This window comes from Bipolaris maydis (genome assembly GCF_028858645.1).
Source record: "Bipolaris maydis strain C4 unplaced genomic scaffold PSV08scaffold_7, whole genome shotgun sequence".
NCBI lineage: Eukaryota > Fungi > Ascomycota > Dothideomycetes > Pleosporales > Pleosporaceae > Bipolaris > Bipolaris maydis.
The window spans coordinates 1,334,535-1,360,707 of record NW_027093863.1 but is presented as its reverse complement, the minus strand read 5'-3'; the positions used below and the strand labels follow the sequence as shown (position 1 = coordinate 1,360,707).

Here is a 26,173-nt window from a genome sequence, read left to right as displayed (position 1 = left end):
ACACTGACATCATCTCATCTTTTTTAATTCACCAAAGCCCATCTACCTCGCATTGGTTGGGCCTTGACAATTGGCCTCATCTCTGTAGTTCAGCAGAAGAGCAAATGGTAGAAAAATAGAGGCTGAGATAATAGTCACCTACGTACCATTTTCCACAGTCTCACAGCCGACTTTGGACAAGAAGAAAAACTTCACCATGGCAACGAGACCGCGACATATACTCATCACAGGCGGGAGTCGCGGTATCGGCCTATCCATAGCCCAATTATTCGCAAAGAACTCATACAGGTGCACCCTCATATCGCGCTCAGAGCAAAATCTCCAAGCCGCCGTCTCATCATTACACCCTCTACCTTCTGCCTCCACCTCCACCCAATACCAGCACAACTACATAGCAGCCAACATATCCCACGGCCCAGCCTTCTGGTCCGCCCACACCTTCGGCGCCCACCTCCCCAAACTATCCCGGGACGCATCCTCCACCCACCCCTCGCGCATCGACGTAGTCGTAAACTGCGCTGGCATAACCCAAGCCAGGCTCTTCAGCATGCTCGACGAGTCCACCATCGACCAGCTCATCACCACCAATCTAACCGCCTTAATGCACGGCACAAAGTTCTTACTCCGCAATGGCTATCTACGCAGACCCAAGACCGAAACTCAGGGCCCCAGCCCAACCATTATCAACGTGGCTTCGCTGCTGGGTCTGCAAGGCGGATACGGTACAGTTGCTTATGCGGCATCGAAAGCGGGTGTGCTGGGTTTTACGCGCGCGCTGGCGACCGAGTATGCGAGTCATAAGGTGCGTGTTAATGCTATTGTGCCGGGCTATGTGGACACGGATATGACAAGAGGTATGTGGTCATTGTCTTGCAGTCTCAGGGCTAGATGGTGATGTAGTTGGAAACTGACAAGTGGTAATGTGTAGATCTCAACTCTGCGGAAATCCAACAGAGGATTCCGCTGGGTCGGTTTGGCACGCCCGAGGAAATTGCCCATGCGGCGCTGTTCCTTGCAGAGAATCAGTATGCGCATAACTGTGTCATTAATCTAGATGGGGGGCTGTCTGCTGTCTAATCCTACGTCATCTGGGATCAAAATGGGATGTCTAATATTTTTGCATTATTGTATGATATGTTTGCCAGTGCGACTGTATAGGTACGGTCGTTATTTTTGACTTCCCCCACTTACGAGGTTGACCTACTCGCTCGCCACCAAACAGGTCCTGAAAAGAAGAAGAAAGCAAAAAGGTATATTCGTGTCCGTGCTGCCTTTAAAAACGCCTTTTGCTCAAAGACTGACTAGATGGCAGACTTGCTATAGTACAGAGTAGGAAATCTATGTGTGCTTCGCAGGTGTTGAGGCTGCAGCGCAAATCGATTGGAGATTCAAGGGCAGTGCTGCCCTTGACCAGCAAGCAAAACATGGTGGTAATGCATGTGGTACAGTGTGGAAACCAGAAAAGGTTAGACAAGGCCAAGGTTCCGGCAATGGTAGAGCGGATCAGGGCCCTGGGGCAATCCTAAAAGATGACGTGCCAACTTGCAAGAGTTGACCAAGCGTTTTAGCGAATAGCTTATTCAGTCATCTTCAATGACAATGGCACCGTTGATGTGATCTTCTTGTATGACGATATGATCACCATCCTGCTTCAAAGGCTCTTCCATGACTTTGCCCTTCTTGCGTATGAGCTCATCATTCAGACCAGCCTCGGTAGCTGTTCGCTTCGTAGCACCATTCGCGCCTTCATCTGTAGCGTCGTTGCTGGCTGCAACGGTGCCGTTGATAGTAGCATGCCCATTCGTCTCTGGAGCGGGTGCCTTGGGCTTTGTCGCAATCTTGACTTCATCAGGTAGTCTCAGAGGCTTTGCGTTCTCGGTGAACTCTTGATGAGTGATGGAAAAGACCACGTCAACCTTGGTGTTCTCTTCTGCATCGTCGGAGATGGTGATGAAAGTGTCGTTCTTGAGCCCCAGCTCCTCAAATGTCTTATCAAGATGAATGTCCTCATCCACATCGTAAAGTATATCCGCATCGCGCTTGACACTAAAATCTTCAGTGTATCCAAGATTCTCCTTCAGAATGTAATCGACCAAGTTGCTCAACTTTGCACGCTTTGTATCAACAGCGAGCGTTGCATAGCATACGCTGCATGTCGCGCAGTGGGGGTTAGGTGGTCGCAGTGGCTCGCTGGAGATGACACGCTCGGTGCCGCGGGTAAGAAAGACCATTTTTGCCTTGTCAAGCTGGTCGCGAAGGACCTTGTAGGCTTGGAGAACACAGAGGCTGGCAGTCATGGCGTTCGTGGTGGCGATTGCGGGGATGATGTTACCGGCCATTTCTGCAGTCTGTTAGCAAAATTTCCCAAAGTCCGTGTCAGAGTCCTTACGTTTGATATCAAACTTGGACCGCGTTTCGATGCCAAAGATGTGTGACCGGAGATTGGCGCTTGCGACAACAAAGTCGAGCGTGTCTACGTCGTCCTTGTCGAAGCTGAGAATGGGCATTGAGTTTCCAATCTCATTGTTTGCGCGCGTCTCTTCCAGTCGGTTACTCAGTCGCTTTATACTATCAATGAAGACGGAAAAATTCTCGGCAACGGTCCAAACAATCTGGTCTTGTTGCGCGATGAATTCACCCACCTCTGCCGACTCCTGTACAAGCTTTTCGTAATCCAGGACTTCGGGTGCTCTCCTAGTCTTCCACATGTCTTCCATGCTCCGCAAGCGCTCAATGTCCTCCTTGAACACTTTGTCAAAGATCAGCCGTGGGAAATCTTGGGAGCCCATGGAGTCGCGTATGCGCTTCAACGCTTGTGCCTCCTTGCGCAGGTTTGCGACCTCGTCCGCGTTATCGGCGTCTTCACTGTGATCCAGCTCGGGGGCTTCATCTTCCGACGTGCCGAAAATCTCAGCGAATAAGTACGATTTTGCCCAGACGATGCAGTGAATAGGCTGTGATGGGGTACTTCGGATGGTGCAGACGGGGAAGGACTTGGGCGCATCTTTGGGCGTGCAGTCGTAGCATTCAGTTTCGCCCTATTCGCAACAGTCAGCATGTGTAGTCTCAAAAAGCCTGAGTTTCTGGCTGCGCACCCGCTTGATGACCTGGACCTGGCCATTGAAGCCCGTGGTGCCACTCTCGATCAATGGCACGCCAGCTGCCAGGCACATTTTGTTGACATGGCGGCGCGCATCCACATTGTCGAGCGCGTTGAAGACGAGACGGAAGGTCTTAAACCACGCGACATTGAATTGGGTGTCCTTGATGTTGTCGTGGTATGCGATGATGTCAACATTGGGGTTGAACTTGGCAGCCGACTCTTTCGCAACCTGTCTGGGGGTCAGCGCATGCCTAGCCGCATGTACGTGGATCCAGTCGTTGTCCTACCAATGCCTTTGACTTCTTGATGTGCTCAGTGCGGAACAGGAATTGGCGGTTGAGGTTGCTGAGGTCGATGGTGTCAAGGTCGACGATGTGGATCTCGCCGAAGCCGGTGAGGACCAGGTTCTTGAGAAGCTCGCAGCCGATGCCCCCAGCTCCGACCATCAAGACGCGCGACTTGGACTTGGTCAGCCACGACTGGGCATTCTGTTGCGCAGGCGGATAGTTACCTCTTTAATGCGCTGGTGGAGCGCGCCGCCCAGGCTCTGGCGAGCAAACTTGTCGCGAGCCATTGCAGGTTCGGTCGTGTACAAGAGCAGAGGTTGAGTTGTGTTACGGGCGAGGTTGCGACATGCGAAGCGCTGGGCTGCGACGCCGATTCCCAGGTGAAAGTGAAGGTCAGAGACACTAGAGACGACAGACGAGAGACGTCAGTGCTGCCCCATATAGTAGCTATAGCGCCGCTCCACCGGGTTCGCGCCGCCAGCTTCTCAGCCTCTGAATCTTGGCACCTAAACGAACGCCCTATGAGTGGAGCATACCACTCGAGACGCAGGGACGCATATTCATCGCTACTCACCTTCATTGTGGACTTGCCTCTTGTCTTGGCTTCTCTCTTTACTGCCTCTACCGACATTGGAGCTGGTGACTTCTCCCTGCCCCCATCATGTCAGATGATGAGGTCGACCTGGAGCTGCTAGACCTTATGCGGAAGCATTGGGGTGGTGGCATCAAACAAGACGGTCCCCCGGAAACAAGAGTGCTCGAAAATTCTCAATTCATCTACGACAATAGCCTTGATGTTGCGCTGGACATGCGGTCGACAAAAGTCGCGGCTCAGCTTGTGCTCGATGAAATGGAAAAGCGTGAGTATTCAACAAAATCATGGTCCGAGCACGAACTGCATCCGAAAACCAAGGATGAGAACACTGTCAACTTCATCTTCACAATGGACCTGCTGAACTTCAGTTTCTGGAGCGAAAAGAATGAAGAAGACCGGTTTGCTGTGGTCTACAAGGGAAAGAGGTGGACTGGCTATTGGAGCTTGGTAGCAATACTTCAAAGAGCCCTAGAGCAAGATATCCCCATCACTAGTCCGGATTTCTGGGTTGACGAGGAGGCATGTTCAGAAGAAGTGCTGCGCACAGTCTTTAGTTCTGGCACGGACGAGGAGATCCCCATGTTTGAGCAAAGGGTACGGTGTCTGCGAGAGGCTGGACAGATTTTAGAGGAGGTGGGTTTGTTTGCAAAAAAACACAAGAATCCATATTGTGAAGTCAATTTTTGACTGATGGAACAGGAGTTTGACAGTAGCGTGGTCACCCTCATTGAGGACGCAAATAAGTCAGCAGCCGGCCTGGTGAACTTACTCGCTGAAAAGTTCAACTGCTTCCGAGATGAGGGCACTTTTGAAAATAAAAAGGTGCGCTTCTTGAAGCGGGCCCAGATCTTCGTAGCAGACTTATGGGCGGCTTTTGAAAGCGAGGGCTATGGTGAATTTAACGATATCGACAAAATCACCATGTTTGCAGGTACGTATGCACTTCATCCGCGCCATCGATACACAAAATTCACGCTCTTCTAGACTACCGCATACCGCAGATGCTGCATTCATTAGGCATCTTATGGTACTGCCCGCCTCTCGAGAACAAAATTCGTCGTCTTGAAATCATCGAATCAGGGCATACTTGGGAAATGCAAATACGCGGGTGCAGCATCTGGGGCGTGGAGCTGCTCCGCCGTGAGATCAAGAAACTCAAACCAGATACGGAAGTTAATGCGATTCTCATTGACTTCTTCCTATACGATTTGGCCAAGGAAAAAGAGAAGGAAGGGGTAGACGTAATACCACATCACCGGACAAGAAGTATATGGTATTGAGAAGTGATTGAGCCCAGTAGTAATTGCCGATGAAATGATGCCCAGAGTAGCCCCCGCTGACTTTCACTCTTGCAAAAGAGTGATTGGTCGCAAGTTTCTCATCACATCATGAGCAAGGTCCTGACTCGTGATACACGCACTGCCTCTTCAAGGCCCCACCACTTAAACTTTATAAGCACACACGTACGGCATGCAAAGTCATCATAAAGCCGCAAATTACCGTACCTGAAAGCTGGCTTTCACGGACTGCCTTTGCGCAGCAAATTAGGTCCCGGGAATGCCGTCTGGCCTTGGCGGTTGTTCCGTATTGCGGTCAATCGTTATTTGCCGATGCTAGTGCTGACCATATGGAGATCATCCTTGTTATGAAAATGTATAGTTGTAGGAGGCAAGAGTGGCGTCCACTTATGAACGTTCCCTGTTGGGACAACTAAGTGAACGGAAACTTTCGGTACGGTTTGATCGTCTCCAAAAGCCTTACTTGCAGCATGAAGGCTGTGCGCGAAAGTGCACGCGTTTACACTCTTGTTGTCAATTTTGGCCTCATGCTTGCCGTCTACGTCCGTCCTTTGGATCAGACGCGGTGGTCATACGTGTGATTTCACAGCCATCCGTTACTCTCATTCTAGTCGCTCTCTTTTATCATTCGTTCTTCAGCTGCTTTTTCCAGAGTTCCAGTTGGCATTCATTTCGAAGATTGTTTGCAGACTTTCATATACGTACTCCACTTGATATCACTGGGAGAGAACCAACAACTCACCATACATTAAGATATCATAAACCATGGGCAACGCCGCGAGTGCCGTCCAGTCGGGAATCTCCACAGTTACTGGGGGCTCCACAGGTATTGCAGGTTCTGCGATCCACCAGTGTCTCATCAATGCCGTAGGCGACAATAATGTCGCCTTCAAAGGCGACCCCCTCTACCAAATCAATAATGTCAAGCCATACAATCTCGATATCCCGATCACTCCCACCGCAGTCACCTATCCCAGTACTGCTGATCAAGTTGCTGCAATTGTCAAATGCGCCGCCGAGAGCAATCTGCCTGTACAATCGCGCAGCGGCGGACATTCATTTGGTAATTACGGTATTGGAGGAAGCGACGGTGCTGTTGTCGTCGACTTGAAGCACTTCCAGAAGTTCTCTATCGATAAATCTACCTGGCAAGCCACTGTTGGTAGTGGAACTCGCCTTGGTGATCTCACCAAGCGACTCGGCGAGAATGGTGGCCGTGCCATGGCTTATGGAACATGCCCACAAGTTGGTACCGGAGGACACGCACTTATCGGCGGACTTGGACCAGCTTCTCGCATGTGGGGTTCTCTTCTCGACCATGTTCAAGAAATCGAGGTCGTTCTAGCCAACTCAACTGTCGTGCGTGCCTCGGACAAACAACACCCGGATCTCTTTTTCGCTATGAAGGGAGCTGGCGCCAGCTTTGGTATCGTCACTGAATTCAGGTTTCGCACCCAAGCAGCACCCAGCAACGGTGTAGTTTACTCTTACACTTTCCAAGGTGGCTCGACACAAGCAAAGGCAGATCTTTTCAAGAGGTGGCAGAAATTGGTCTCGGATCCTAAGCTTTCGAGAAAGTTTGCCAGCCAGTACGTCATTGCTGAACCTATTGGCGCCATCATCACTGGTACCTACTTTGGTAGCCAGGCAGAGTATGACAGTCTGAATCTCCCTTCCCTTCTTCAAACAAGCGGAAGCAATAGCTCTATTCAGATGAAGGATTGGCTCGGTGTTGTCGGTCACTGGTCAGAGCAGGTCGCATTGCAACTTGTCGGCAACACCCCGGCTCACTTCTATGCCAAAAGCCTTGCCTATACACAGAAAGATCTCATGTCAGATGCTACAGTTGACAAGGTCTTCAACTACATTGACACGGCAGACAAGGGCGGTGCGCTTTTCTTTATGATATGGGATCTTGCGGGTGGCGCCGTCAACGACGTTCCGGAAGATGCAACTGCGTATGGACACCGCGATGCGCTGTTCTTCCACCAAGCATATGCCGTCAATCTACTGGGCACGGCAAGTTCATTCCACATCTTTTCACACTATAGACAACTTTTCTAACAGCATGCAGCTCAGCAAAACGAGTCGCGCCTATCTCAGCGGTATCAACGACGTTGTCATGAACTCACGAGCAGACCACGATGAAGGCGTATACCCAGGTTATGTCGATCCCGCACTGGGTGCGAACAGTGCAACCTATTACTGGGACAACAATGTGAATAGGCTACAACAGATCAAGGCTTTAGTGGACCCACATAACGTCTTCCGCAACCCGCAGAGTATTCTGCCAGCAGGCAGATCAGCCAAGCAGAGGGCGATGTTGTAGATGTCTCAGGTGGAAACCTGGGGGCGTGGGTAATAAGCCTGGTTTTGCAAGCTAGGATCGCGTTGTTATTCTTCTAGACATATACTTCTAATGACTTATATACACGAATTTATTTCTCCAAGAAAACCTTACCCGATACATGCAAGGCCAACGTCGCACAACATATTTCTAGTGTCTCTTGTCTCCTTGGCGGCGACAGGCTGCTCTTCAGCTGAAGCCACAAGCTGAAAGTAACCGCTGGGCATAAAAACGCATCATGCTATGGAAAATCATCCATCATCCCAAAATCAAACCACTCATCACTCGCTCCACAAAGTTCTCTCTTTTCTCTGCTTCGTTTCTAACTAACCTTTCCTCACAATGACTTCCCCATACCCGCCCACTCCTCAAATCTACCCTCAACAACAGTACCAATCGAACCCATACCCAAGCCCAGATTCTCAGTGGCAGCAACACCCCCAAATGAACTACGCCGCTCAACCAATCCCCACTCAAAACGTACAAATGCCCAGCGGAGAAACAGAAAAACAAGATAAACCGTGCTGCTGTGCGCCTCGAGGCTGCTTCTGGACCTGGTTTGATTGTAGGATGATATGTGCGGATTATTGTCCGTCGTGTTGTTTTGCATGTTGTTGAAGAGAGTGGTGGGAGGTGCAGGATACATTAGTTTGGGGTGAATTACTACTTTTAGATGGGGGAAAATCGGAGATAATACGCAGCGGATGATGGTTTAGGATTTGTTCTATATTTGGGAGTAGGATATGTTGTGCGGTTACGTTACTGTGTATGGTGGTGTTTGGCGAGGAAAGGTCATGTTACACGACGTGTTGGTGTCTATTTGGCATTGTTCGGAGCATAGCGGTTGGGCGGTTTTTTTGGAAGATAACCAATCGATTTTTTGAGCTGGGGGAAGGATTATCTTATTTTTCGTATTATTGATGCTTGAGCGGCTTGAGAAACCGCGTGTCGATGCTTTAGCATCAAAATACACTCCTTTCTACACCAGGGCAACGGAAATCTGGGTAGTATGACGGTTGAGGGTGATGGTTGCTGGAAGAGATAGGACAGAGGGTAAATGTTTATGCTATGTAATAGATTATACCGTTCTAATCATGAAGAAAATGTGAGAAACCATGAATGTACCAAGTTGCAACATGAAGTACACAAAGAGGATGAGATTCGGCGTCCACAGGACTTATTGATGCTGGTTTTTCGCAAGCGCTCTCCATAGCGACGTAAAACATTCAGATATATGCAGCTCGCCGCACTTTTTTTTCTGTAAAATAAAGCACATATTATAATTATCTTGTTGGTTGAGATAACAGTGAGGTCCGTGAGATAGCTGGCTACTACTAGTAGTTGTAGGTACCGCACAAATACTTGAGACATGAATTCAACAACGTTGACCAAACCAACCACATTCTGAGTATCTATATTAGCAAGGAAATAGTTCAGATTCTTGGAATTTCTGAGTTCGTATACAGAGTTTCACAGCGACGAAAGTCGGTGCCGTGAAACCTGTGTTTTTGTACTACAGTGGCAAAAACGTGCTGCGTCCGTGCGGGTGCAACCTAAACCCGAGGAAATTTCGGCCAACCCTTTGCATTAACCTTTTGCATTGGTCAGCCATCATCTGCATGGAGAATACCAGTAAAGCCAAGAGTCGATTTCGCTTTGATCAAGAAAATATGACTTAGAGGCTGACTCTGAGTGATTGGCCCGTGGGATTTGGACTTCTCTGATGCGGCGGTACGTCTCTTGCGGACTCTTTACTGTCCAATAAGAATGTTGTCCGCCAAGGAACTCATGTCACTCATTTATTGCAGTTTCAAATAACATAATCCTCTCGAAAGTCTGGAATGATGTTTAAAAGTAGTTGGCTGTCTGTGCCTTCGAGGCGCTGCCTTCCTTACAGGCTCCCTGGTGGTTTCTATTCTACGCCATGGCATCTTCAGGAATTTCAGAACAAACGGCAGGTCAAGTCTGCTCCAGAATGCAGCAGTACACAACGGAGACTTTTATGGGGTCGCAGTGAGCCGCCACAACACTTCGGGCCAAAATCCCGGATACCGGATCTCTTCGAGAGAAAAGATGAAATGCATTTGAAACTTGCAACTCAGCAATTAGAATGGCACGGACTCCCACCACCACATCACCACGATATGCTAGAGGCAGTAGCAAGGGTCGGACGCATCGAAGAGCGCATCCAGTACACCTTCAGAAACAAAATGTTATGCGTAGAAGCATTGAAGGTCACGACATCGAACTCCCCTCTATTTTTTAAAGGGATGATCCACCAAGTTAAACAAAACAATCGCCTAGCATTGCTAGGCGATCGAGCACTCAGTATGGTTTTGTGTGATATATGGTATGATACGGGATACTCACCAGGTGTGTTTAACAAGTAGCTCATGTGATTCACACTGACACTCCGGATAGCTCAGTGTAGGCGATCTTCTACCAATGTCATGTGAGACAACATCTAAGCTTACATTTCCTATAGATATGAAGATCGGTAATACAATAGCAACAACAATTCAGCTGTACTCAAAAGCGCGTAAGCTTGGTATAGACAAAGACGTCCTAATTGGTGAAGGGATGGATATTCCATCAGTGAGTCAAGTCGCTGAGAGCTTTGAGGCTATATTCGGCGCTGTCTACGTGGATTCTGATCGCAGTCTCGAAACGGTAAAAAAGGTAATCGAAAGTATCGACCTCGGTAAACAAAAATTCTTGGAGGCAGCGTCCGAAGCACATAATGACCTACAATTCTCGGGAAAGAAATCTATCGTGTATCAGAAGGAAGAGCTACTGTTCATGGAAAGGATTAGATCTCTGGAGCACGATGCAGAAAAAATTCAGGAACATTTGAGGGATGCCGGACCCTCCATCACAGGTGTGTCAGGGGTGAAGCCCAACATCAACCCCGAAGCGCGATCTGCTATCCGCAAAGAGGCTACAAAGCTGGAACGCAATGCAAGGCGGTTATTGAAAGAAGTTATTCAAATTGATGCTTCTGCGGTTTGCTACGAAGTCAAGGTAAATGTCAGGAGAAGGACAAGAGTTATGATCCATACGGCATTAGCGTTGAAAAGTGAGGTGACATACTCTGATGGAATCGCTGAAGAGCAGTCAAATGAGGAGCCTGCTATTGACCTGGAGACTACTAATGATTTGGATCCAATCGTAAGTGCATATGAAGCAGTTGCGAAGCCAACCAACTGCTGAATCCTCGAGGTTGTTTCAGTATACACTGGCTAACAAGGTGCTTTTGAAGGACGAGAGCCTGCCGCCCGACGAGTCTGCACAAGATGGCACTCATGAAACGACGAAAAAACAGCCAGATTCACTGAACTGCCTCTTTCTGAGTGAAAACAGCACAGATGATACACCAAAGCTGATTATCTCAGCTTCACCAAAATCAACGGCAATACCAGCTGATTCCGTACTGCCGAAGGATAGTAATGCTACTATCATAGATCTCATAGCCGAGTTCAACGAAGTTATCACGGAATGTGGCGGACCCAAAAAGAGAGGTATAGGAAGGCCATCCAGGGCCGAGCTTGGTTTCAAGTATACTGCATGGAAGAACGCATTGTCAATGACAAACAAGCTCGAGCGCCGAGGAAAATCAGCTGATACTCTTGCCATATACGAAGACATGTTGCAAAAATGTCTGGAAAAAAGGTTGATCATCGAGCGAAAACGGTTGGCTGCTCGAAAGGAAAAGGCTCTATCCAAAAACCTCAGCCAAGTGCTATCTCTGAAGGTTGAAAAGCCTGAGACCTCAACGCCTACAAAAGAAGAAATCAATCTTACAAAAGAGCAAGACCAAAATCAAGAACAAGAACAAGAGAGAGAGAAAGAACAGAAGAAGAAACGATTGGCGCCTGCTCACGACGGACATGAGAAGGCAAGCAGAGAATCTGTGGAGAGCGTTGAGGATCTAGAGCAAACCATCAGTGAACTCCATACTGCCACATGGGAAAGCACCAACAAAACTGCAGAGCGGGCTCCACAGCATGTGTTATGGAGGCCCTTCCATAGCCCTCAAACAGGTGTTAAAGTCCGTGGCCGAGTTGGGAAAACTACGTCCCCATTCCAAGGCAAGACAACATCAGAAGCCCCTCCTCGAACTTGGAGCATGCGGAAACCACTAAAACCTCTGGTTTGGAAACCAGCAAAAAGTATGATTCGGTATCGGACCTCTACTTCGCCACGTTACCCGACGTCTAGAAATCGCGCAGCGCCATGAGCGTGCGATCTGAGTTATGGTGGACTTGTGGAAGGGAGAATGGGGTGGTCTTCGCTGCTCTTGGTTCATACATTTTCAAGGTGCCTCAGTCATGGGGTTATTTCACGTATAGTAGGTATCAAATTTTGTTTCCATAATCACCTTTTCTGTTTGTGGGGGAGGGGGGGTTGCTTGTATGTACTAGGACTTTTCTAAACACAGCAATGGAAGTTTAGTGATTTGTGCAATATACATATTAGTACACTTGTTACAATTGCCAGTCAGCATTTTCAGTGTTCAGGATCACTTATTGAAAAACAATATCTCCTTCATACCCTCGTTTTCATATAAACAGAGCCGTTGTGGGATCACGCAATGAATCTCATCAGCATCACCGGTACTTCATTTCCCCAACTACCACTGCCGAGTAACACTCTCGGAAATGGGTGTCGATCAGGCCCCTAGACCGGGTACTGTTGATCAGATTAGCACCAGGGTTAGCTATGACCTCAGCCCGTCGATCTTGTATGACATCAGAACTCTTTATCTCAAACACCTCTTTGAAAAAAGTATCAAAAACACGTGTACGCATACAAACTGTAAATCTACACAACAAGCATTCTTACAGTTGCTCCAACAACCCGAGTACTTCACCCCTAAGCCCCTCCACCCCAACATTCCTCACAACCCCCAACCTCCTACACTGCACCTCCACCTCCCCACTCTCCTTCCAGCGCTTCCCCAGCACTACAACAACCGGATACCCAATCAAATCTGCATCCTTCATTTTCCACCCGAGATTTTTTCCCGCACGATCATCTAGCACCACATCTACTGCCCCCTCTCCACCTCTTCCAGACAACATGTCGTAAACGTTGTGAACGTCCTTTTCCTCTGCTGCCGGGGAGCTCAGTACAATGACTTCGTAGGGAGCTATGGCGCGGGGCCAGTTCAATCCCTTGGCGTCGGACAGGAGCGATGCCACAGCGCCGATTATACGGGACACGCCGATGCCGTGGCAGCCCATTTGGATGGGGGAGGAGAGGTTTTGGTCGGGGAGCGCAACGACGGCATTCAACGGGGTGCTGTAACGCGTGCCGAGGTGGAAGGTGTGGCCTATTTCTATGGCTTTTTGGACTTCGAGTTGGCCTTGGGTGCAGCGCGGGCATGAGGCGCCGGGTTTGGTGATGGTGAGATCGATGTATGAGGTGCTGGAGGGTAGAGAGCGGTCGTATAGGTCGATGGTGTTGGTTGCTTTAGGAAGGAGGGTCGAGAGGGTTGAGTATTCGATTCCTGTGTCCATGTCTAGTTCTGCGGGTAATGCTTTTTTGACGGCGTGGAGATTGAGGAATGCGTGAGCCGTGTCCCAGGATACTGTGTCGCTCGCTCCTACGTCAGAAGGCCGTGGGATATGGATGTTGATTGCCGTCTTCTTATCTATGCTTATGCCTGTGAATGTGACCGCATCTGTAGTTTTTGGCGTGTTATCAGTCTTCTTCTCTACAAGTTCTTCATTTGCCACATAGTCGCATGAGTTACATGACCATACATTGTCCTCGCCTTTTGGTGATACAAAGTGATACTCATGACTAAGTTTGCCGCCCATGTTTCCAGAGTCGGCATCGGCGACCAGGTAAGGAAGCTTGAGCTCCTTGAAAAGGTTGTTGTATGCTTCCCGAACGGATTCGTAAGTGTTCAGAGCAGCTTCCTGCGAGTGGTCGAAGGTGTACAAATCCTTCATCATGAACTCTTTTGCTCGAAGTAATCCTTGTCTCGGCCGTCGTTCGTCACGATACTTGCGGCCTATCTGATACAGTCTCAAGGGCAGATCCTTGTACGAATGTACCATACTGGCAACAAGTGCTGTGACTTCTTCTTCATGAGTTGGAGAAAGTAGAAACCCGGATTCTTTCCTGTCTTTGATGCGAAGGAGTTCCGAGTTTGCGGAATACCGACCGGATTGCCGCCATAATGTCTCAGTGGTAATAGTAGAGAGTGAAAGTTTCGAAGCGCCTATAGAGCCCATATACTTGTCTATAAGTGCCTCAAGTTTGTTTTGCACACGTAGGCCTAGTGGCAGAAGATGGAAGACTCCTGAATGTGCCTGCACGTGATGAGTTGGGGTCTGGTGATGGGGGGGGGGGGGGGGGGGTGGAGGTGGGACGGTGAGATGTACCTGGCGCAGAAAGCCGCTGCGTACAAGCAAAGCATGCGACTCGTCTTATGATTTCGTCAATGGGTATTTCAAATAAAATACGGGGCTTGCTTGCCTTGCTCCCCATCTTGTGGTGAGATTCCGCCAGTGGGTGCCCAGAATTTAGATAGTCGATTTCTTGAATCAGTCTGGGGTAATGGTGAGTTTGAACATGTATGAAATCTGTGATACGCGAAATACCCTACAGTTATGTATCTAGTGTTTCGGCAACTCTGAATTAGTGTTCTCGATATTCGCTGCTGCCGTAGAGTTTTCCACATTTGAGTCGCCATGCCCGCACGGCTGAGGAAGTGGCATAAGCGAAGGTTTAGCAAAAATTGAAAATGCCTAGTGACTGATTTAGAGACTAGAAGTACAGTAAGCTTGAATGTACTTCAAAGATGGCCTGCAATTGCTAAAAGCCGCTGTTGTGAGATGCCAAGCACGGACCACTTCCGAACCTGAAGGCATGGAAATATTTGGACAAACAACTCGACGTCCATTGCGACACGACCACAGCCCATGTAAGTACCGTACCTCGGCTATAGAGACAATATCTCCTCCTATAAACACTAACAGTGTCAGAATGCCTCCAAGGATACGTATACGGCCACGGGCCCTCTGCGCCTGCACCTCGCGCCCCAACCACATCATCTCTCTTCCCGCAATCGCAACCTACGCCTCGGTTGCCGCAGCCTCAGCAACTACCCCCGCTCCACCAATTCAGCAGACATACAAAGCCACAGCGCCAGTGCTACGGTACCCGCCCACTCAGCCACCCTCTCACAAGCCGCCAGAGGTTCGCAAGACGCAATTGCACCGACAATACCAATCGCTACTCAAGTCATCGCCTTTGATCCTAATTTTCCAACACAACAATGTTAAGGCTGTGGAATGGATGAGCATAAGGCGAGAGCTCGCCATTGCGCTGAGAAAGCTAGATGCACAGCGAGCAGCCAATGGCAAGGAAACACTAGCCGACGAAATCAAGATGCAAGTCGTGCAAACCAACATCTTCGCAAGCGCATTGCGGGTCGTTGAGTTCTTCCATCCACAAGAGGCCACTTTGGATCACGCACAGCATCCCACCGACCCTCGCACAGCAACCAGTGCGCAGATACCGCAGACCAGCAATCAAGCCGACGACGAGCGCTTCACACACGGCCTGTCAAGACGAGCCCACGAAATAGCCAACAACCGCAAACTAAAGCTAGAACTGGAACCTCTTCTCGCCGGCCCCATCGCCGTCGTTGCTTTCCCCGCTGTAACCCCCGAATACCTCAAAGCTGTCCTCTCCATCCTCTCCCCCTCCAAACCCGACTTCCCCGCCCCAAGCCGCAAGGCGAACCCCGACTACTACGAACCCGCGGTGCAGGCCGGACTGCAGAAGCTAATGCTGCTGGGCGCACGGGTCGAGGGCAAAGTGTTTGATGTCGAGGGTGCCAAGTGGGTTGGCGGTATCAGCGGCGGCCTTGACGGTCTCAGGGCACAGCTCGTTCACATGCTGCAGGGTATTGGAGGCAGTCTTACCAATGCTCTCGAGGGCGCGAGCAAGAGTCTCTACTTTACGGTTGAGGCGAGGAGAATGGATATGGAGGAGAAGGAGAAGGGGCCTGAGGAGAAGAAGGAGTAAGGTAGCATTTTTATGCTGTACAATGTTATATTTGGTCCGAAACGGAAATGTAGGAATACCTTTTCTTTGTACAAAATGGACATTTCGAATTGCATCTACATTTCCCAGTGTTTGTGAATATCTTTTCCAGAAAACGCTCTCGTGGTGTGAATATCACATGTACTATTTTTTTTTTAAAAACGAGTCATCTTTCAGTAGCACACACGTGCGACGGGTACCTGAATCTTGTACCGCTTTCATCTTTCCTTTTCCCTTTATTCCCGTCGCATTCCGCTCCGCAAAAAAAAAACAAGGAAAGAACTGTTTTCCAAGAAGAAAAGAGAACAAAAAAACAGTCTTACTGGTCATTTGAAACTCACAGCATCCATGCCTACAAACACTACCAAGCCACTTCCAAACACGTTGAGACTTGTTTTTTTCTCTCTTTCCCCTTCTTCTTCTCATTCTTTTTCACATTTTCCCAAGAGAAGCAGAATATTTTTTTGACTTAGTTTGATATCATTTTTCTAAAAACTAGGATATAGGAAGTACATTAGAACAAAAAAACAGGTACTTGTTTAATTTGCTTGCTGTGACATTCCCAAGGGTATCATGAGGGTATAAAAAAAAGGTTGTTTTGCTTTCCCTTTTTTTCTTTTCCCAAAATATGCACAATGTCGAAGTAGGTTATTTGGTGGTTGTCGGTGTGAAAAACAACTCCCCCTTTGGCTCGTCCTGCATCGGAGGAAAGAAACCCAAAAGAGGTGATTTGCCGGGGGGTTAAGGTGGGTAGGAAAGCGGAAAACAGAGAGCGGAAAGGAAGGGAAAAAAGGGGTAGGAGGGGGGAAATGATGAAGCTGTTTCCCTCACCCCTGTCCCCTTCCCGCTGATAAAACAAAAAGCTTTCCCATACATACACACTCTCACACGCACGCGCACGCGTAGCAAACAAAAAGACACAAAAAAAGCAAGCAAAAAGGAAGACCAAACTAGACTCAAAGTCGACATCCTGGCGCCCCAATCTGGTTCTCCCCTCCCGTGTATGAAATGTAAAGTAGGTATAGGAATATCATGATCGTCATACCGTTTGCTTCGCCTCGTTCGATCGATCGTTTTTTTCGCTGCGCATTATGCCAATAGGAAATGGTGGGTTTTTGTTGTTGTGATGTTTGGTTGTTATTGTTGGTGTATAGGGGTGCTGGTACCGGTGTTGGTGATAGTGATGATGTGAATGATGGACGGTTTTCTCCCGCCTGGTGGTGCACAACCCCTCGATAGCACCCCTGCTGCTTTCGTGAACCCAAAATTTTCCTGTAAAACGCCGATTATGGAGAGAGCCGGAAACCCCCGATGCTGTGTAAACTGATGAGTGCGAAAGAAAATGTCGACGTAACTATCGTCGTGCACCGCCTACTTCTACCGAATGCGACGTTCGCTCGAATTGCAGCTTCCGCCTCTTGTTCGCCAGGCTCCCTCCTGGTGTGTCTTCGCCTCCGGTCGAGTCTGCATAGTCGTCTCCAAAGCCTTCGCCGTAACCTTGGAATGCAGCATCGGTATATGCACGCTTCGAGCCTGATCGTTCTGGTCTGACTAGACCCCTATTAATGTGATTATTGGGTGTTGGCGCAGACGATGTATATGGCGTCGTTCGCTGTGGTGGTGCATCCTGTGGTTTTGGCTTGACTGTGTCGTCAGTACCCAGATATGCCTTGTACTTGGCAGCATCTGCGTTGGGCAGAGGTCCAGGACCCATGCCTGCGAATGCGCCATCGAGCAGTTGGCTGAAATCCGGGGTGAGAGCTGTGCCGTCTGGCGTCAGGGCGGTTTTGTCGGCCTCTCGGTTCTGAACGTGGTTGGGCAACCAAATCTCTTCTGGTAGCATCAACAGATCGCGAAAGACGCCATCCATTTTTGTTGCTTTTGGCTTGCCGGCAATCTGCATTTGCTTGATATGGCCCTCGTAGGACTTTCGAAGCTTGTTAATCTTCTCGCCTGTTACCGGGTCATTACGGGCTACGGAGCTGGCGAGCGGCTCGAGCCTGTACAGACGAATCAGATTTTGCGAGGCGTGCGGCCTCGACTTTTCGATCCGGTCTGTGTCGAGTTTGAATAATTGGGGGCCGCTGATTCCTTGGGCGGCCTTGAGTCGGCCGTCAGGCGTGTAGGGTGACTGGGCTTGCCGGTTGTGGTTGGACAGCCTGTGGCAGCGCGAGCGAAGAGTGTCATCGTCTGCACCCTCTTCCATCGTCGCATCGCCGTCGCTATCGACATTGGCGCTGGACAGGAAGCCGGTAGTGCTGGCCGGGGTGGGAAAGGGGTGCAGGCTGGATGCCGATGCGGCCGACTGGGAGAGCGAGTGGGCCATGGGGACTGAGGATTGCGGGGAGCGGTCCGACGACGTCGTGGTGTTTGTCGTGGAAAAGCCTCCATTGGATTGCGAATTCATCGAGGAGCAGGGTGGTGAAGTGGGCGTGCGCGGATGGGGGAGCGTCTTTGTCGTCTGGCCGCTCGCCTTGGCAGCGACGTCAAAGGGCGGGCTGGCGGGTGAGAATCTTCCGATCGAGTCCAGGCGTTGGCGTTTGGCGCTGTGATCCGACATAGAGGCCGCTTCACGAGGGTCGGAAGAGGAACGAGGGCTCGGCAGCGCAGGCGGGCGGCGGAGAGGGTGCGCGGGTGAAGGAGAGCGAGAGTGAAGGCGGGAGGTCGGGCTGGTGGAAAGCGCTTGGCGGCCTCTGCGCGGGTCGACCGCGGCAGCAAGGGAGGGCGCTCTACTCAGTAAAGCGCATGCGAGGGCGGGGGCGGCAGCGATGGGCGAGAGATGGCGGCGATGTGCAGGGCGTGATGGGGTTGGGGGTGGTGGCGGTGGTGGTGGCGGTGGGTCAAGGAGGGTCGTTGGTCGGCGGGAGATGTGAAGATGCGAAGGAGACGATGGAGTGCACCGGCGGTTTGGGCTGAGCGCTGCGCTGCGAGCCCGCACGTGACCGCCCACGCCCGGTTCACGCGGCCGCGATCCAAAACCGCGTCCCGGTGCTAGGGTGTGTCACCCTCCCATCGCCCGTTTGCGAAACACTTGGATCCAGGCACAGCCGCTCAACTCCATGTCGCCGCCGTAGCTGCGCTGTTGCTGCTGCTGCTGCTGCTGTTGCTGCTGCTTGTGTGCTGCCTTTCGTCCTGTCCTGGCCTGGCCAACATGCACGACAATCGGCCGCGTGCTCACGGCTCTGGCCCGGCCCCCCCAGCAAATGCACATGCTGCTGCGCAAACCTCCCGCCCCGGGGCTGCCAATCCGCCCGCGCCGAGCAACCTGCCCAAGATCCAGCAGCCGAAGCCCCAGGCGCTGCCCTCACGATCTGCGCCCAGCTCCATCTTGGTCTCGCCCCGCCAAAAGGGCAATCCCATCCTGAACAATGTGCGCGCCGTTGCCTGGGAGTATTCAGACATCGCCCCCGACTATGTCGTCGGCGCCACCACATGTGCCCTGTTCCTGTCGCTAAAGTACCACCGCCTGCACCCCGAGTACATCTACAACCGCATCCGCGACCTCAAGGGCCAGTACACGCTGCGCATCCTGCTGACCATGGTCGACATTGAAAACCATGAAGACCCCCTGCGAGAGCTGTCAAAGACGTCGCTGGTCAACAACGTCACCGTCATGCTGTGCTGGAGCGCCCAAGAGGCCGGCCGCTATCTCGAGCTTTTCAAGACGTTTGAGAATGCAGCCCCGACCAGTATCCGCGCTCAGCAGGCAGGCTCCTACGCTGAGAACATGGTCGACTTCATCACTGTGCCCCGTAGCATCAACAAAACAGACGCTGTAGGCCTAGTCTCCAACTTTGGAAGCATCCGCACTGCAATCAACGCTGCCCCAGAGGAAATCGCCTTGATTGCAGGTTGGGGCGACAAGAAAGTCCAACGATGGTGCAACGCCGTTCGAGAACCGTTTAGGGTACAAAAGGCTGCAAGGCGGGGCGGCCTTGTCCAGCAAGCCAACGACCCACCAACCGGGACAGAAGGTGAGGACCAGGCACACAGGGCGGCAGTTGCTGGTGACACAGCACGTCAAAGGGTCGATGATGCCGTACCTCTTGCGAGGGAGCTAGAGAGATCTGCTCCCTTTGCAACGTCTGCATCGGATGCCGACAAGCGGCCTGATCACCGTCTTGCCGAAGATATAAATGAAGACGACGAGCAGGCAATGCGTGAGCTGGAGACGGGTCATGTGTCGGAGGCCAACCAGGCCCAACCAGCAGTGGCAACGCCAGCGAAGAGGAAACAACCTGATGATAATATGAGCGAGGGCGTCATGGCAGCCTTGGATAAGTTGAGGAAACAGTAAATCAGACAACGACTTGATATGTAGCACGAAACAAGAACATAATAGAACCCAAGTGATCAGACAGCGTGCGAGCCTTGGACTAATGCAGATCCATCTGACGTGCATGTATTCTGCCTTGTGAAGGCGGGTCGCGGCTATCCACATGGATGTGGGCTTTTCTACCCTATGGAGATGGGTCCGGGGTATCCGGATCCATGGATGTGGGCTCTTGAGTCAGGGATGGGCTGTAAATGCCTCTCTCCTGGTCCAAAACCAAGCAGTGCATGACTAGATCAGTCTATCACACCCACACACACCCATATCTGTAGTAAACATTTATGCTTTCTTCATTTTGTCGTTGTTCGTGTCATGTTCCGGCCAGCCTCTTCAGTCTGGTAACTTAGTAGCATACTTTCATCGGTTCTAGTCAGTCTTGAATAAGATGGTACAACACAACCAAAAAAGGGAGCTGTCAAAACACCCAACTACCAAACTTGACAGAAACAATACTTGTATTCTGGCCTATACTACCAAGGAAAACTCAACATGCCAATATCCTCCTGTCCCGCCATGTGGGGCTTGAATCATGAATCACTTCACGAAAAGGTAGCCGAATTCTCTTCAGTCGCTAGCAATGACAAGTGGAAAACATATCTACAAAACATCCAACCAATCGTGTATTCGTCACATGGTCAGCAGAAGGACAGAAGAAAAAGTATACACAACCCTCCATATCCAATCTATCTCATCCCTCAGCTCGATCTCTCACAAGATACCTCAGAACCCTCTGTATCTCCGTACTGTTCCGTCTCCATCTCAGCACAAGCACTATCTGTCATCAGCTCCTTTTCCTCTTCTTCTTCTTCTTCTTCTTCTTCTTCTTCCTCTTCCTCTTCCTCTTCCTCTTCCTCCTCCTCCTCTCCCCCCCTCTCCCCCACCCACATCCAATCCACCCGTCCCACCTCCGCCTCACCATCTTCCAGCCGTTTCCGCCAAAACACCTCCCACCCCCGTGTCCCCGACTGACAGTAATCCTTCACGCTGTCCTTTCTATGGTGCGCCCGTGGCTTGAGTGTGTGATACAGGCAAGGCCGGACGTCCCGGGGCGAGTAGATGGTGTTGAAGCACGAGTAGATGGTGCGAGGGGGCCGCGGTTTGAGGATGCGGATGGGCTTGGAGGGTGGAGGGTCCCAGGAAGGCGTGTTGTGGGCTGCGGTGTCGCTGATGTAGGGGGGTAGGGAGGAGGCTAGGGATATGGCTGAGGAGTGGTGGCTGAGGAGAGAGGCTGGTTTTTGTGGAGATGAGGGAGGGGTTTGACATGTGGCGTTGATAATTGTGGTGGTGGGTTCGATGATGGTGGTGGGTTTGATAATAGTGGTGGGTTTGATAATGGCGGTGGTGGGCATTTGGACTGGTGGTTGGTATGCTTTGAGCCTGAGGGTAGGGAAACAGCAGAAGATGAATGCCATGTTTTACAGTTGTTCCTTTAGATAGTCAACTTTAGATGCACTTTGATATATACAGTAGATTAGTTTCATAAAACACATTGAAAAGTAAGTGTCATGACAGCCAGAACCATGGTTTAGATGCAAAAAAGGTCGTAATGCAACACGACCTACTCGCTACACTCTCGCGCCAGAGTGTCCCTCCACAAATCCCATATCGCCAATATCAAACGCTCTCAACCTTATCTGTCGCCCCCTTCTCTCCTACACTCTCACCACCCACACTCTGCCCCCTTTCCTCCCCCTTCTCAATTGCCGCACCCTCTGTCACATGGTTCTTTCCGCCAAACAGAGCATCCATCTCCTCCAGACTGACCTGCTTCGTCTCTGGAACAAAAAACCACGTAAAAACCGCAAGCAGGATGTTAATGGCCGCAAACATGTAAAAAGCATAAAACCCCTCATTTTTGAGGAAAATAGGGAAGAACTGCTGGACAATGGAGTTGACGACGTTTTGAGTTTGCGAGCACATGCCTACGGCTTGCGCGCGTACGTTCATGGAGAAGATTTCTGCCGTGAAGATCCAGACGGTTGCGCCCCAGGAGGGTTTGTCTGTTGTATGTTGTTAGTGGGAGCTGGGGGTTTGAGGAGGAAGGTGGGTAAAGGAGAGAGTGACTTACAGAAAAAGGCGAACAGGAACATGATGAAGACGATGGATATGGCGACGGGTTGCGTCTTTGCGCCGTTGGGGAGCGACGGTGTTTGCGTTTCGACGGTCGCGGCGATTAACATGCAAAGGCCCATGCCGATGCCACCGACGATGAAGAGGAACTTGCGGCCGAAGCGGTCAACGGTCCATGTTGCGTTGAGAGTGAAGAGGATGCTGAAAGTGGCATTAAGCGCATTAATGAGCGAGATTGTGTCTGCGCTTGTAAACACCTGTCTGTAGATGATTGAGCTGTAGGTGTTGAGGGTGCCTTGACCGGTGATTTGCTGGCCGCCGTTTACAATCATGGCAATGTACATGCGTTTCCTGATTGACTTGTCTTTCCAGAGAGCAGAATATCCGGAGGAGATTGCTTCGGCTTCGAATTCAATGGCCTCTCGGATAGTCCTGATTTCGTCTTCGACCTCCTCTTCGGTGTCGCGGATGCGACGGAGCGATTGACGAGCTTTCTCATATTCGCGGCTCTTCTGCACATACCAGCGAGGCGACTCTGGGATGAAGAAGACTTGCGACAGAATGATGATGGGAACGAGCATCTGGAAGATGACAACAATCTTCCAGTCCCACTCACCAAGCTTCTTCGGGTTCTTGGACGTGCCGAAGCTGATCCAGTAGGCGATAAAAGAGCCAACCGAGTAGAACATTTGCCAGAAAGACATGATCTTGCCTCGAATCTCAGACGGACACACTTCGGAAATAAAGATGGATCCAGCTGTGAGCGCAAGACCTTGCCCGATACCGATGAGAACACGACCGACAATGAAGACACCAATTTGACCACGGGGCGCGAATGTTTGCATCAACGTTGCGACAATCACACATATCGCTCCAGCAGCCATACCCGCTCTCCGACCGGCAAAATCGGCAAGGGGACCGCCCTATATGAGACGTTAGTATGCTTGATGTTATTCCCCTCTGAATAATATCTCACCATGAAGAATCCTGCTACAACAGCTCCGACTGTATAGGCGGTATTGATGGCCCCAATGATATTAGGTCCCGGCTTATTGAAATAAGCCTTCCAATTATCAGAATTCTGGAGTGCGTTGAACACAGACGCATCGTAACCGTAGAGAACCATGCATGATGCAGCAACGAGTGAGATGTACCAGTTGTACGCTCTCGTTGTGGAAACCATCTTGACGCTGGCTCTTTAGATCTCCCTTTCAAAAGACCGACACAAACAAAGCAATCAAGAAGGGTGTGTCCGGCTGGAATTCCGCAGAGTATACAGCGGTTGATCCGTGGAGCTCAGGACTGGAGAGCAAACAAGGGAGACTAAGTTGGCCATATATACATACATGGCACGTTCCCATCTGCCCATATAGGAATAGCTATGATTGAATATAGCAAGGCCCATAAAACCCCATGGGCTCGGAACGCTGCTACCAACATACCTAATCTTCGTAGTCTGCCGCTACTCGGGAAACCCCGTATCGCCACGAATCATCTCGCATAGAAAGCTTCGAAGATTTGCTCTAGTGCCAAAAAGCGCATACGCTCAGCTCCTTCAACTCCATCGTGCCGTGACTTGGTGAATCTGGGGGAACCTCGAGGCTCAATAGTTTGCTTGTAACAAGGAGACTCGATCCACTTTGGTGGATCGGGGTGTTGTCGCAGTTGATTTTCCACGAATAGGCACCATGTGACAAAGCGTTGAAGCGCCGTTGTTTTCGGGTGTTACAGCGCGGGATAGAGCCGACAGGAGCGATCAGTGCTTGCTCTAACCTCGGAGTGGTCAAGATTGTCGGCTGTTTAGTCGCAAATGAGTAGTAATTGCTTCACCGCAAGCAGGCCAAGCCTAGACTCAAGGAAATTGCGGCTGCAGGAAGCTTTTGGGTGCAGGCTGGGCTGTCTTGTTTTCACGTCGACCGCGCTTCGGGATCACCAGCATGGTGCTTGTCGGCGTTCGAGTTTAGTGCCCCCTTAAAGGTTGTCATCTCGGTTGTTGCAAAGCCGCTCAACGGGATCATAAACGTGACAATAGGGCTGAGTTGTCAAAGTCCCATGATTCATGCCAGAGGGTATGACTTGATAGCCAGCGGTGGAGCCGTGTGGACTGGCGTGATGGAGCGCGTTGACCTATGCTGAAACCAGCCAGTGCCAATACACATGTCGCGTATAAGGTCCTCGGAGAGATCAAAGTACCACGAGCACAGTTACACCGATAGGATTGAGTGGCTGGCCAAACGCACACATTGTGCAACATGTTGTAGTCTAGCCCAGATATATACTTACAGCCAACAAGTCGGCCAGCGCTAAGATAGATTCCCAGGTAGATGGTAAAGTCACGTGACTATGAGCTACGAAATGGTGGCGGTGCAGACCATCCCACTTTTTCTAGGCTTCGAGACCGAGACCCTTTCTCACCGCCCGCAACCAACCCTGTTTTCCACTCCAGCGAATACTTTCTACTCCAACGTTTCGCCCAAAAACCTACCTCGTAACACATCCTATACTCAAGATGCCTTCAGGACAAGGAGGTACGTAAACACCAGAGCCTGTGCACACAAATGATGCGGGGTCAAGCAAACGGCGTTATATAGCGCAAAAGGCTGACTGGATAACTCAGCGGGTACCAACCCTATTCACAACAAGAAGCCCAAGAAGAAGGCTGCCGAGCTCGACGAGGACGACATCGCATACAAGAACAAGCTCGCTGCCGGTACGTTACCCACTGCCTATCCCCTTGGGCCTGGGCTTTCGCCTTCTGAAGCGCTACCACAAGCACACGAGCAAGCCCATGAACAAGTAGACTGACAAGATACACAGACAAGAAGGCACGCGAGGAACTTGCCAAGACGGTCGGAAAGGGCAAGGGCCCGCTCAACACGGGATCGCAGGGCATCAAAAAGTCTGGCAAGAAATAAGTGCTGGACTCGACCTGAGGAGCGAGAGACGGACGATATGGGCATGACGATTTGATATGAGATACCACAGACTAGGAGGCGCTTGTTGGCGAGGGCGGGTTGCTATACACGACCATATATGCATGGGACAAGCCAGCAGTGACTCTTTTGTGACTTTTCGAGCCATGTTTGGTCGAGCTGCATGACTGCCGTTCTGTCGTGACGGCGTGAGGGCCGCACTGGGACGCTAATGTTGGTTTCCGGCTAGACGTAGTCGGATCCAGTGTTGAGAAGACATTTGTGCAGACTAGTTCCCGATCAATCAAGTCGGTTGCATTGATTTCCCACCTCTTTTGTCGTCTGCACCTCTCGGTCTTTCAACCAGCCTCTAGGTTCGCACTCAACCAGTGATCTTAGACCCTAAGTTTTTTTTAAACCACCAGACTACCTTTTCACCTCCCTCTTCAAACGAGCAGATTCTCACATACAGCACCCCCACTCCAGTCTACACCTATTTCACTCCAGCAGATGGACATCTCTTCGAGTTAATGAGTATGCACTTATTCATGCCTTATCCCGCACAGGCTGTATATGCGAATTATCTAGCGAGGCATCAAGTGTTTTTTTGCCCATGGCAGCTACGAGTCAGTATCCAAGGGCAAGCCGAGAAAAAAACAATATATATATACGTGACCATCACTAGAAGGGTAGTAGATGGTCGGTGAGATAGAATCAACGTATGAGTGGAGTAGGTGGAACGGGGAAGATGATTAGTGTGACTTGGGCCATGGCCATGACGCTTTGTGGTGTTAGCAAGATAGTAAAAGGGAGGACGTGTTGCTGCGTGCGTGGGTGTTGCCTGGGACGATGGAACTCTACATTGTCGGTGATGTCGGTGCCTGTAGTAGGGACACATTAACACACACACACACACACACACACACATGACAGCGAGGCGAAAGCAAAGGATGAGTCGGGTTGACCATTGGAGTAAGAATAAAACAAGTACTATTTAATACATGTTTCTAATCATGTACGTATAGTGCAGAATCGTGAACTTTTTTTGCCTCGTCATCATCTATCCAGATGAGAGAATATCCCTCATGACCCCTTCCTCGGCTACCATCCTCTTTTTACTTTCCTAATCGGAACACGATGCATAGCCGAGTAATTGCCAGGCTTTTC

General features: G+C 50.4%; 13 protein-coding genes across 13 annotated transcripts; 7 read left to right on the top strand and 6 right to left on the bottom strand.

Annotated features, from left to right (window-relative positions):
- PSV08DRAFT_409937 (uncharacterized protein) lies at positions 1–1,120 on the top strand. Its single transcript, XM_014226969.2, has 2 exons — positions 1–854; positions 929–1,120. The coding sequence occupies exons 1-2, from the start codon at positions 197–199 to the stop codon at positions 1,075–1,077; spliced, it is 807 nt and encodes a 268-aa protein (XP_014082444.1). The 5' UTR covers positions 1–196; the 3' UTR covers positions 1,078–1,120.
- Positions 1,101–3,762, bottom strand: PSV08DRAFT_402078 (uncharacterized protein). Its single transcript, XM_014226970.2, has 5 exons — positions 3,615–3,762; positions 3,391–3,561; positions 3,096–3,332; positions 2,390–3,038; positions 1,101–2,341 (listed from the first exon to the last, which is right to left on the bottom strand). Exons 1-5 carry the CDS (start codon positions 3,675–3,677, stop codon positions 1,581–1,583), a joined length of 1,881 nt encoding a protein of 626 aa, XP_014082445.1. The 5' UTR covers positions 3,678–3,762; the 3' UTR covers positions 1,101–1,580.
- A 132-nt stretch (positions 3,763–3,894) lies between these two features.
- On the top strand, positions 3,895–5,286 carry PSV08DRAFT_362459 (uncharacterized protein). The gene is made up of 3 exons (XM_014226971.2): positions 3,895–4,618; positions 4,685–4,916; positions 4,970–5,286. The coding sequence occupies exons 1-3, from the start codon at positions 4,052–4,054 to the stop codon at positions 5,263–5,265; spliced, it is 1,095 nt and encodes a 364-aa protein (XP_014082446.1). The 5' UTR covers positions 3,895–4,051; the 3' UTR covers positions 5,266–5,286.
- A 478-nt stretch (positions 5,287–5,764) lies between these two features.
- On the top strand, positions 5,765–7,733 carry PSV08DRAFT_223801 (uncharacterized protein). Its single transcript, XM_014226972.2, has 2 exons — positions 5,765–7,302; positions 7,358–7,733. Exons 1-2 carry the CDS (start codon positions 6,049–6,051, stop codon positions 7,610–7,612), a joined length of 1,509 nt encoding a protein of 502 aa, XP_014082447.1. The 5' UTR covers positions 5,765–6,048; the 3' UTR covers positions 7,613–7,733.
- Positions 7,734–9,353: 1,620 nt separating this feature from the next.
- PSV08DRAFT_402075 (uncharacterized protein) lies at positions 9,354–11,867 on the top strand (the record flags this gene model as incomplete). The annotated part of the gene is made up of 4 exons (XM_066093635.1): positions 9,354–9,361; positions 9,528–10,003; positions 10,116–10,798; positions 10,878–11,867. 4 exons carry the CDS (start codon positions 9,354–9,356, stop codon positions 11,865–11,867), a joined length of 2,157 nt encoding a protein of 718 aa, XP_065949140.1.
- Positions 11,868–12,376: 509 nt separating this feature from the next.
- Positions 12,377–14,333, bottom strand: PSV08DRAFT_409933 (uncharacterized protein; the record flags this gene model as incomplete). The annotated part of the gene is made up of 2 exons (XM_066093841.1): positions 12,377–13,950; positions 14,247–14,333. The coding sequence occupies 2 exons, from the start codon at positions 14,331–14,333 to the stop codon at positions 12,469–12,471; spliced, it is 1,569 nt and encodes a 522-aa protein (XP_065949139.1). The 3' UTR covers positions 12,377–12,468.
- A 292-nt stretch (positions 14,334–14,625) lies between these two features.
- PSV08DRAFT_300053 (mitochondrial 54S ribosomal protein uL10m) lies at positions 14,626–15,766 on the top strand (the record flags this gene model as incomplete). Its single annotated transcript, XM_014226976.1, has 1 exon — positions 14,626–15,766. A coding segment is annotated over one exon (1,048 nt), but the record flags the coding sequence as incomplete, so codon positions are not given.
- Positions 15,767–16,158: 392 nt separating this feature from the next.
- On the bottom strand, positions 16,159–16,825 carry PSV08DRAFT_300050 (uncharacterized protein). Its single transcript, XM_066092625.1, has one exon. It carries the CDS (start codon positions 16,658–16,660, stop codon positions 16,433–16,435), a length of 228 nt encoding a protein of 75 aa, XP_065949138.1. The 5' UTR covers positions 16,661–16,825; the 3' UTR covers positions 16,159–16,432.
- A 27-nt stretch (positions 16,826–16,852) lies between these two features.
- On the bottom strand, positions 16,853–18,251 carry PSV08DRAFT_390917 (Rox3 mediator complex subunit-domain-containing protein; the record flags this gene model as incomplete). The annotated part of the gene is made up of 1 exon (XM_014226977.2): positions 16,853–18,251. The coding sequence occupies one exon, from the start codon at positions 18,249–18,251 to the stop codon at positions 17,046–17,048; it is 1,206 nt and encodes a 401-aa protein (XP_014082452.1). The 3' UTR covers positions 16,853–17,045.
- A 208-nt stretch (positions 18,252–18,459) lies between these two features.
- Positions 18,460–20,131, top strand: PSV08DRAFT_409931 (restriction endonuclease type II-like protein; the record flags this gene model as incomplete). The annotated part of the gene is made up of 3 exons (XM_066093840.1): positions 18,460–18,526; positions 18,892–19,628; positions 19,755–20,131. 3 exons carry the CDS (start codon positions 18,460–18,462, stop codon positions 19,986–19,988), a joined length of 1,038 nt encoding a protein of 345 aa, XP_065949137.1. The 3' UTR covers positions 19,989–20,131.
- A 588-nt stretch (positions 20,132–20,719) lies between these two features.
- On the bottom strand, positions 20,720–21,436 carry PSV08DRAFT_390911 (uncharacterized protein; the record flags this gene model as incomplete). Its single annotated transcript, XM_014226979.1, has 1 exon — positions 20,720–21,436. The coding sequence occupies one exon, from the start codon at positions 21,434–21,436 to the stop codon at positions 20,720–20,722; it is 717 nt and encodes a 238-aa protein (XP_014082454.1).
- PSV08DRAFT_223793 (general substrate transporter) lies at positions 21,423–23,277 on the bottom strand (the record flags this gene model as incomplete). The annotated part of the gene is made up of 3 exons (XM_014226980.1): positions 21,423–22,024; positions 22,093–23,017; positions 23,071–23,277. 3 exons carry the CDS (start codon positions 23,275–23,277, stop codon positions 21,639–21,641), a joined length of 1,518 nt encoding a protein of 505 aa, XP_014082455.1. The 3' UTR covers positions 21,423–21,638.
- A 1,304-nt stretch (positions 23,278–24,581) lies between these two features.
- Positions 24,582–25,327, top strand: PSV08DRAFT_300040 (uncharacterized protein). The gene is made up of 3 exons (XM_014226981.2): positions 24,582–24,622; positions 24,712–24,804; positions 24,912–25,327. Exons 1-3 carry the CDS (start codon positions 24,604–24,606, stop codon positions 25,007–25,009), a joined length of 210 nt encoding a protein of 69 aa, XP_014082456.1. The 5' UTR covers positions 24,582–24,603; the 3' UTR covers positions 25,010–25,327.
- The last annotated feature ends 846 nt before the right edge of the window (positions 25,328–26,173 follow it).